The 10,761-nt window shown below is 37.5% G+C and overlaps 1 protein-coding gene across 1 annotated transcript in view; it reads left to right on the top strand.

Moving 5' to 3' along the window:
- Positions 1 to 6,384, top strand: part of LOC141904349 (uncharacterized) — an 8,544-nt gene extending 2,160 nt beyond the window's left edge. Inside the window, exons 2-4 of the mRNA XM_074792935.1 lie at positions 4,713 to 4,871; positions 5,922 to 5,972; positions 6,263 to 6,384. Coding sequence (XP_074649036.1) covers positions 4,742 to 4,871; positions 5,922 to 5,972; positions 6,263 to 6,384 — 303 coding nt within the window. The 5' untranslated portion in view covers positions 4,713 to 4,741. The remainder of the gene's footprint in view (positions 1 to 4,712; positions 4,872 to 5,921; positions 5,973 to 6,262) is intronic.
- Positions 6,385 to 10,761: the final 4,377 nt, after the last annotated feature.

Below are 10,761 nucleotides of genomic sequence, written 5' to 3'. Positions count from 1 at the left end.
AGGTTTATGATTTAAATGAGGCAGCTACAGCTGCTGATGACTATTCCTTAACCCATAAGGTCTTTAAAGAGGTTAAATCTTATGATACTGTTCGTAGTTAAGCTTCTAGTTATCAGCTAAAAGGGCAAAATTCACCCGTTATTTGCAATTATTGTAAAAAATCTGGCCATTTAATGTCTTCGTGCTTCAAATTACAGGCAAAGAGAAAACGGAAATCTACTGGGTCGATCGCCTTACTTACACCCCATCCTCCAGTACTGTCAGATGAATCAACAATTTCGTCATCAACTACCTACAAGAGGTCGTTTGAACCGTTTATAAGTGATGGCAAAGTATCGTTCAGTGAAAATAATTCAATGGTGAGTGTCAAGATATTACGCGATACTGGCGCGTCACAAACCATAATTTTAGAAGGAACCATACCATTGTCTAAGCACACTTATACCGGTAAAAACGTACTTCTTAGGGGTGTTGGGTCCGAGATTCTCGATGTACCAATTCATAAACTATATTTGGATTGTGATTTAATGTCTGGCTGGTTTGAGATGGGTGTGTGTCCGTCGTTGCCAGTTCAGGGTATCTCTCTGTTACTTGGAAATGATTTGGCCGGTGGTAATGTTAGGGTAAATCCTTTTGTTTCTAAGAACCCTGTTCTTAGTTTTGAGACTGAGTTATTAGACCAGGAAATTCCTGGGTTATTTCCCTCATGTGTGGTAACTAGGTCTATGTCTAAAAAGACTAGCGGCGGATTTGAAAATTTAGAATCTAAGAATGACTTAAGATCTATTGATGATGAAAATTCAGAGAATTCTTTTCATTTACGTGACACGTTTTTATCGAAGATATTTGATGATTCTCTTCTTGTTTCTGATTTTGATGTTGTGTCACGTTCTAACTTAATTAGGTTTCAAAAAAGTGATAGGGATTTGGAGAAACTAATTTCTATTGTTTATGCCTCAAAAGAGGATCTTGCTGATAGCCATTGTGGTTATTTTTTGGATTCAGGTGTGCTAATGCGCAAATTTCGCCCACCTGATGTCCCTGCATCTACTGAATGGAAAGTTAATTATCAGATTGTCATTCCATCAGTTTATCGTGAAGATATTTTGCGTTTGGCTCACGAAAAACCATTAGGAGGTCACCTTGGGGTGACAAAAACGTATAACAAAGTATTGCAACATTTCTTTTGGCCGGGCATAAAAAAAGATGTGAGTAATTTTTGTGCCTCATGCCATTATTGCCAAATATGTGGTAAGCCTAATCAGGCTATACCCAAACATCCGTTGATACCTGTACCTGCATTTAATGAACCATTTTCGGACGTTATCTGTGACTGTGTTGGTAAGTTACCAAAAACTCGATCTGGTAATGAGTATTTGTTGACGATCATGTGCAAGTCAACTCGCTATCCAGAGGCAATTCCTCTGCGTACAATTAATGCTCCTACAATATTAAAAGCACTCACAAAATTCGTTACGTCATACGGGTTTCCAAAAAGTATACAGTCTGATCAGGGATCAAATTTTGTTTCTGGAGTGTTTCAACAGGTCATGTATCAACTGGGTGTTAAACAAAGTACTTCGAGTGCGTATCATCCTGAATCTCAGGGGGCGCTTGAGAGGTTTCATCAAACGTTGAAGACAATGCTTACAGTTTACTGTGAAGAAAATCAAAAAGATTGGGATGAAGGGGTTCCGTTTCTTTTGTTTGCCGTTAGAGATGCGGTCCAAGAGTCATTAGGATTTAGTCCCTTCGAATTAGTTTTTGGGCATGAAGTGCGCGGTCCGCTTAAATTGCTTAAAGAAAGATTTCTACTTGATAATGATGAAAAACAGAATGACTGTAACTTATTGAAGTATGTTTCTAGTTTTAGAAATAGATTATTCAAGGCGTGGGAGAGTGGCCGTAGATATTTGAAGGACTCTCAAATGAATATGAAAACATGGTATGATAAAAAGGCTCGGAAACGAATATTTAGTCCGGGGGACAAAGTTCTTGTATTGTTTCCTTTTAAGGGGGCGAGCCTTCAGGCGAAATTTCGAGGTCCTTACATTGTACTCGAAAAATTAAATGATGTAAATTATTTGATAGCGACTCCTGACCGTAGGAAAGATAGTCAGGTTTGTCATGTTAATATGATGAAACGTTATTTAGAAAGAAACCAAGACTCTGCTAGTAGTATAAATATGTGTATCGATACTGTTCATTCTTCTAATTTACTGGATGCGGATGATGTCGGTAGTGCAGTTGATAAAACGTTACCGTTTTGTAGCGGATCAGTTTCTAATGGTGGTGACAGTCAGAGTAATTATGTAGATTTTCTATTTGAAAATTCGAAAGTGATGGATAATATTAATGCCAAATTAGATCACTTGGAGCCTCGTGAGAAATCTGATTTAAAACAATTGTTAAATGAATTTCAACATCTCTTTACAGATACTCCGGGCTTGACTACGCTCGCTTGTCACGATGTGGATGTTGGTGAGGCTAAACCAACGAAGCAGCATCCATATCGTGTGAATCCTGTTAAATCTGAAATTATGAAAGAGGAGGTTATCGCTATGTTAAAGACGGGTATTGCCGAGCCTAGCACGAGTGATTGGAGTTCACCCTGTATTTTAGTTCCGAAACAGAATGGTAAGTGGCGGTTCTGTACGGACTATCGTAAGGTTAATTCGGTTACCAAATCTGATTCTTACCCAATTCCAAGAATTGACGATTTGATAGATAGAATCGGTAGAGCCAAATACATCAGTAAATTTGACCTTACAAAAGGTTATTGGCAGGTTCCTCTTTCTCAGCGTGCTCGGGAAATATCCGCCTTTTGTACCCCTCATGGTTTATTCCAATACTGTAGAATGCCATTTGGGATGAAAAATTCGGCAGCCACGTTTCAACGGCTGATGAATCAAGTCATTAAAGGTCTTATATGTGTTGTTGTATATATTGATGACGTAATTGTATTTTCTGATACGTGGAATGAACACTTGTATCAATTACGATGCCTATTTGAGAGATTAACTGAGGCTAACTTGACGGTAAATCTAATTAAAAGTGGTTTTGGTCAAGCTAAATGTATATATTTGGGTCACGTTGTAGGCCATGGGCAAGTTAAACCCGTAAATGCAAAAATTGAAGCTATTGTTAATTATCCCGCCCCCCAGGATCGTCGATCTTTAATGCGATTTCTGGGTATGGCAGGTTATTATAGAAAATTCTGTGTGAACTTTGCCCAGGTTACATCGGTATTGACTGATTTGTTGAAGAAGAATGTTAAATTTGAGTGGACTAATCATCGTGATGAGGCGTTCTTGAACGTAAAAAGATTGTTGAGTAATAAACCAGTGCTTATTGCGCCGGACTTTGGTAGGCAATTCAAATTAATGATCGACGCCTGTGACATTGGTGCAGGTGCTGTATTAATTCAAGCTGACGATTGTGGTATAGACCATCCAATTTGTTACTTCTCAAAAAAATTTGATGTTTCGCAACAAAATTACTCAACTATTGAGAAAGAATGTTTAGCCTTGATACTTGCTTTAGAACATTTTAACGTATATACTACTATGTGTCTCTTTCCGGTGATTGTCTATACTGATCATAATCCGTTAACTTTTGTAAATAGTATGAAGAATAAGAACAAGAGGTTGATGAGATGGTGTTTAACCTTACAGGAGTATGATCTCCATATATTACATGTACGTGGTTGTAATAATGTTGTGGCGGATGCGTTGTCTAGAGCGTAAATTAGTAATGGTAATTGTAAATAACTACTTTATGGTCTCTTCTTTAAGAAGGGGGGTGTTACGTATTCGATGTTTGTCTAGCATCACCGGTTTTCAAGTTCCTATTTCGTCGCATGTCAGTGTTCATTGTGAATATTGTAAGCTTTAATCTCTGTCTGTATTCTTCTATTGTTGTTTCCTGTATATATATGTTCGTACTGTTGATATTCAGCAGTTCAGTTGAGTTCTGTTTAATAAAGCAGTTGGTGTTATGTAGATGGCAGTCTTCCGAGTTGTGTTTGTAGTTTGGCTTTTTCTGGCCGTAACACTCTGTTCTCCACACTCTTCGAATTTTATGTCGCGCACCTCTGTAAATCAGCCAATCAGTGACGATGTACGGTAAAATAGCGGAAAAACACTCTGCCGTACACAGTAAAGTATCCACTGTGTTTTAAAAATTATAACAATATATTTTCTGTCACTGCTTCTTGACAAGAGCGATATACGCTTAGAAGATGTTGCAGATATGATTTCTGAGCAAGTCATCATAGCTTTCCGTAGATTTTCTATGCATACGAACCATGATTTTGATGATATGAAACTAATTTAAAATGTTTGGCATGGAAACATAAAATTGATTAGTTCATAAAACCAGGGAGATGGGAGTCCCACCTCCCTGGAGTCTTTTTTCTCTGATTCAAATGAATTAAAGAAGACCTTTTAGCAATCCATCAACACATTGCAAAATGAATTCTAAAAAAATTGTTTCCTTGACTGCGCAGTTTCACTGGTCCTATTTAATTAAGCTAAGACCGATTTGAAGTAGGCCTATGTGTTCAAAAGATTAAGAGAAATAGGCCTTTCCAAAAATATCGATGTCAGACGAAAATAAATAGAATTTAGCGGTATATGTCACAACATCATCCTATCCAATACCTTTAACCTGATCTACAATTGTATTTTCATTTATTACTTTTCTTGAAACAGGTCAGGAAAAGTTTTCCTTAGATGGTGAAATGATATTTCGACTTGTTTTACGAAGTGACGGGACTGAGATCGACAATGACTATTTTGATGCAGTCCCAGATGATAGCATCCTCATGTTATTAACTGAGCAGGAAGAGTGGTATGATCAATCACCTCCAGGTAACAGCATATCTTTTGAGCCTGAGAAAGCACACAAACCAAAAATGTTTTTAGTTCCTAGATACCATTCATCCTCAGCAGGGGAAAAAGTTTGGCTGAATAGTTTTCTTTGGTTTACCTTTGTTAGTGATAGGTGAGTTGGCATTGAGCCAATTATGTAAAATCCAGGTTCATTTTATTGTGCGCATTTGTTTCATTAGTTCTCGGCCAATGATGTATTATTGATGCGATTGAAGACAAACGAAACCTCCGCCGATGACCTGTTGGGGAAATTCTTAGCTCTTGCGCACAAAATTGTAATGACCTTGATTTGCGGCGGAGTGGGTCGTCTCTACAAGTGGATGTGATTGGGGAAATTCTGGGGATTCTGGTGCTACTAAAATAATTATGGGAAAGCCATAAAATGGCGAACGTTTCATTGGACTAAGTACATGTGCGAATTCCAATTGCTCATTCCTTGTGATAGTATAATTGTTTCACTAGGTATTGTTTCATTTAACACCCATTGTGTGTTTTGATTGACTATTGAAGTGTTAGTGAACTTTGGAAGAAGTTGTCAGGACTTTAAATATTTAGCCACCCTCTGTTTGGTGATATAATATGAATTTTATTTTCGGGGTTAAATATTTTTCATATTATGAAAAATATTTTTTTCAAAATATAAAATAATTTCCCTACCTACCTGTACCCTACGAAATATTGGACGTGGACCATAAACAAATGTATAATTTTGGCCTTTTATACTACAAAATAATTCCTTGAGAAAGATGAAAAGACAATATGAAATAGAACTTTGAACTCAATAATTAAAAAGATTTTTCATAAGCAATGCCCTGCTCAAAACAAGCTCCAGTTTTCAAGGTAAACTAGACTTTTCCCATGGGCAATTTATTTCAGAATAATGCGTACAGTCACAACATACATCTGAAGAAACGTGGTTTTCTTTCCTTGTAGTGTATTCTATTCTGTCTGCTAGGCTTTGTGTTTGACCCAAGTATGATTTACATATGTGTGAATGCATAGGTTATTTAAAATCTTTTGTCTTTTTAGAGTCAAACCAAGGGGCGTCAGCTACAATGAATACTACTCCCTCAGTAACTGGTATGTTGTGTAACTTCGCAGAGCCTTAAGCCTTACTAAACTCATATATATATATATTCGAAATTGGTTTAGTCATCATCCGTGTTTCGATTCCATTTGTATTGCCGATTTGATTGAAAGTGTAAGTTTTTATTTGGATATGTACTCGACACAATAATCGTCCCAGCTATAAGGACTTAACAGGGTTTTTCCTATAAAGGCAACTTAATTAGTTCCTTGAAATCAATTGATGGGCTGATACAAATGGTGTTTTCGTAAGATCTAATTCATCTGTTTGTGAATATTTTTAGAGCAAAGGCTGATAACTTTGATGGAAAAAATGAAAAGGAAAAGCAGTGGAGGAGATTTGAGTGATATGGTTAGGATCCTACTTCTAAAACCTTCATTTTACACTGTATTTGAAGCTCATTAGGGCATTCACTTTTTGTCTGATTGTCTAGATAGAATCCAGTTATTTTAGGTTTTCAACACGCTTTGATGTATCAATTTAAAGATGTATTAACCCATTAGCACTCAAGAATTGCACTATGTAGTGTCAATTACTCCTCAGAAAATTCAGGGCAAAATCCAAGTTCATCATGATACCGAATAACTCATTTACTGTTTATTTCCATGCATTACAAATGGTCAAGGCTTTCACATGCTGTAAGATTTGATGAGGTGGGCCGCCAAAATCCTGTCCTTTTGGCCCCCCGAAATTTATCCAAACTTATTTGGATTTGAAGTAATAGCCCAGATGTGTCCTGTTCAAATTCGAAATACTCGAGAAATCGAAATAGGGGATGTTGATTTCTGTTTGGTATTTCGAGGACTTAGGTGTGTTGTTCATCATAAGCTATTGGGTTCAAAACCCACTATAACCGTTTTCGTGCAGCATGCAAAAAGTGCCGGGCAGATTCGGGTGGCTTGAGGAGTAATAGGCAGGGCGGATATGGGCGGCTTGAGTGCTAATGGGTTAAAAATGTTTCAATGGATAATCTTGATATTTGGTTTGGCTTATACATGTGTTAATCCTAGACATGGAACTTGGTGACATATCCACCGCGTCCTTAAACAATATAGACCCATATTTTGGATTAGACCCCTTAGTTTATAATCCATTTTAGATCATTACCATATTTGGTATGAATATTCTTTTCGTTACAGCAGCAGTTACTTCGTACATTAGTTGTGCCTAGATTGATCCTTTGAGTATGGAAGTGATAAGGGGCCTCCAGTTGTTGCGTTGCAACTCGACAAAGCGCCTATTTATGTCGAGATGTCACGATATATCACGTCAAGTCGACATGACTTTTCGTTTTCTTGGCCATTTTCCTCGTGACAAGTCGATATATTCATGACGACTTGACACTCAGTCGTCATATTACTGACATCCTCGTCTTAACATTTTGACATCTCATCAAATGACGACTTGTTCTGTAGAAAATAGATGAAAAAGCAAAATTTGTCATCAATAAGACCTGTTGAGTTGGAACACGACAACTAGAGGCCCTTTATCGCTTCAGTACTTGAAGGTACCCTTGTTAATTGGACTATTAGATAAATTGATTGATGGCAAATTTCACAAAACGCAGCAGTGCTCTATCAACAAACAGGCTGACAATTGTGATGACCTGGTCTTACCGATCATATATTTATGTTTATATTCATGTATAGCTGCTACCCGAAGACACGGACGATGACTCTGATTTTGATGATCTCCCACTGTTAACTATTAGACAAAGCGGAAACACAAATGCTGTAGGTGTTGTTAACAAGGAAAACTCCCCGAACTCGCCTGTATTTCATGTTCTTAATACAGTACCAACCGGGAATTCAACGTGGTCTGAAACAAATCAGGTAAAATATCCAATTCTTGTGTTTTAAGTCTTATCACAAGGTGTAGCTCCAACAGATGAATAATTGTCTCTGCTAGTACCAGGACACAGTAATTTTATATTTAGAGGCAGTTATGATTATGAGTTATTAAGAATTTTTCATTAAGTTTTGTATTCATTTTGTTCTAGTCAGTCTCTACAGAAATTTTTGATTGCTTTTTAAGTCCAGTGGGCTATTGCATTGTTATTTTATGCCCTTACCTTCCGACCATCTGTTCATTTCGTTTGTCCGTAGACATACCGGTAATCTAGTTATTGATGGAAGTTTTTAAGACCCTTCGATGGATTGGTTTACCTTAGACGCATCTACAGCCCAAAAACTGGCCCAGTCAATGTGACATTTTTAGGCCCAAAAGGTCAATTTCAGTCCGAATTCTCAGACCTGTAAATTCCTAATACACCACAATCAATTACAAAATTGTAGTTCATGACATGGTCTATAATTGTGGCGGGTTTTTTAACCTAATTGGTTTCTTTATGTCTTCACCAGGGGCGCTGCATATTGAAATTTTCTGATTGCATAATAATTCTGATGAAATACCCCTTTTATTTGACAAATACAAGTTGCTGTTCGTATATTTTAGGTTCAACGCAATTCCTCAGCATGTCCGTCAGCATGTCCATCAGCATGTCCGTCAGCATGTCCACCTGCAGCGACATCGGCAACAAGAGAGCTCTGTATTTTGTGCTATGATCGACAGAGAAATGCTTTTTTCATACCATGTGGCCATTCATTTTGTCTGGTGTGCTCAATGCATATCCATGATTCTCGGCATGTGTGCCCAACATGCAGAACAGAAATAGAGCGTGTTCAGAGCATTTTCTACTAAAAGGACACGAACTGTGAATTTTAGCATTTGATTTTTATGGATGCGATAAAGTGCCTCCCAAGCTGTCATATTTATGTCGATATATCGCGCCAAGTCAACATGAATATGTCGACATATCGTGACGTTTTCATGACAAATTTCGCTTTTTGGCCCATTTTTCACGGGACAAGCCGTCATTTGAAGACACGTCTAAATGTAAGATGAGGACGCCATTGATATGACGACTGACTTTTAAGTCGTCATGAAAATATTGACTTGTCGCGAGGAAAATGGTCGTGAAAACGAAATATGTCGTAAAAACGTCACGATATGTCAACACATTGATGTCGACTTGATGCGATATATCGACATAAATATGGCGACTTGTCGAGTTGGAACGCGACAACGGGAGGCCCTTTATCGCTTCGTAGATTTTTGTTTGTAAATAATCAGGGTTCTTACAGATCAGGGAATATCAGTGAATCATGTCTCCTCGATGGGGGAGGCATATGTCTGCCGTGCGGTGTCCGCCCTCCCTATGACATATCGTTAGCGCGATACAGGCTCAAATTCTTATTGCATTTTTCTTAAACTTAGTGTGAGGATTTGGGTAGGTGAGATATCAACTCCTTTTCAAAATAGAGGTGATCGACCATCAAATACAGCCACTACGGTAGCCATCTTGAATTTGTCAGCACAATGTCGATATGTCCACATATCCCGTCAAGCCGACATAAATGTCGACATATCGTGACGTTTTTACGACAAATTTCGCTTTTTCGCCCATTTTCCACGGGACAAGTCGTCATTTGAAGACACGTCGAAATGTAAGATGAGGACGCCAGTAATATGATGACATAGTTTCAAGTCGTCATGAATATGTCGACTTGTCGCGGGGAATGGTCGAGAAAACGAAATATGTCGTCAAAACATCACGATATGTCGACATATTCAGATCGACTTGATGCGATATATCCTGATATATTGATATAAGTATGACAATTTGTCGAGTTGGAAAGCACGACAACTGGAGGTTATCGCTTCCGTACAACAGCCTGGTTGGTATATTTGATTGATATCTATGAAACTTGATATGAGAGTAAAGACAATAATTCTTACAAACTCGATGAACAGTTAAATAAACTCAGCTGTTTATGGAGTATGCAGTTTCAATTTCTTGCCCCTTTACTGTTCCCTTACCTCGAGGAGACGTGCCTAGTTCCAGATTTATTTTTCCTTGCTGGGGAACATCAGGGAATACTGACTTTTCTTTAAATCAGGGATTTTTCTATTTCCTTATCTGTAAGAACCCTGATAGATACACCATTCCACTATTTTGTTTTAGCCTGTTTAGGTTTTAAGAGTTTTAAGATATGTATAAATACACATATTTCATTAGCAGTGGCCAGTTTTAGGCTTGGACTTAAGGTAGTTAGTTTGCATAGTATCTAAACTCTAGACTCAAAATGTAAGGATTCTATGAAACATATGATTCTAAGTAATAGTGTAGAGAGTTGAAGGAAAACTATTCTTTTTAAACTTCACGGAATAAACTTATTTTATAGATCAAAGTTGTGTATTCAAATACTATATTCTTTGACTGAAAAATGAATGTGTATTTTGTATTTTTGAGTACACTACGCCCTAGTAGGGTTTTAGACGCTTGGGAGAGAGAGAGTTGAAACAACTAGCTACCTTAAACACCTAGCTATGACCAGATAGATTTATAATCATCGAGCATGAGAAGAGCTTCGTTTTCTGACATATGCAAGAGAAATGTCTTTCATTTTGTTTTTATTTTAAGCATGTAATTGTTTTAAACCCACTCGGTGCTTAGGTTAGTGGGGTACCAGTGTTAGTGTTCATTTTCTTTTTATAAGCAGAAAAAGATCTTTTACAATTAGCAGTAGCAAACTTGTTTCTAAGCTACGGGACCTGAACGTTTTTAACTTGCGTGTATGCAGATTTGGTAGTGAAATATATACAGAAAAAGTAGCGACTGATTAATAGTTGGACATGTAGTGTTACAGAAATGGTGTATATGTGCAATGGTGTTATTTGGTGTTATCCAATTTTCATGTATACCGTACGTGTCTGAATAAA

The sequence above is a fragment of the Tubulanus polymorphus genome, chromosome 4 (genome assembly GCF_964204645.1).
Source record: "Tubulanus polymorphus chromosome 4, tnTubPoly1.2, whole genome shotgun sequence".
Lineage (NCBI taxonomy): Eukaryota > Metazoa > Nemertea > Palaeonemertea > Tubulaniformes > Tubulanidae > Tubulanus > Tubulanus polymorphus.
Note: the sequence above shows the minus strand (reverse complement) of the source record. Positions and strands in the feature narration are given on the sequence as shown.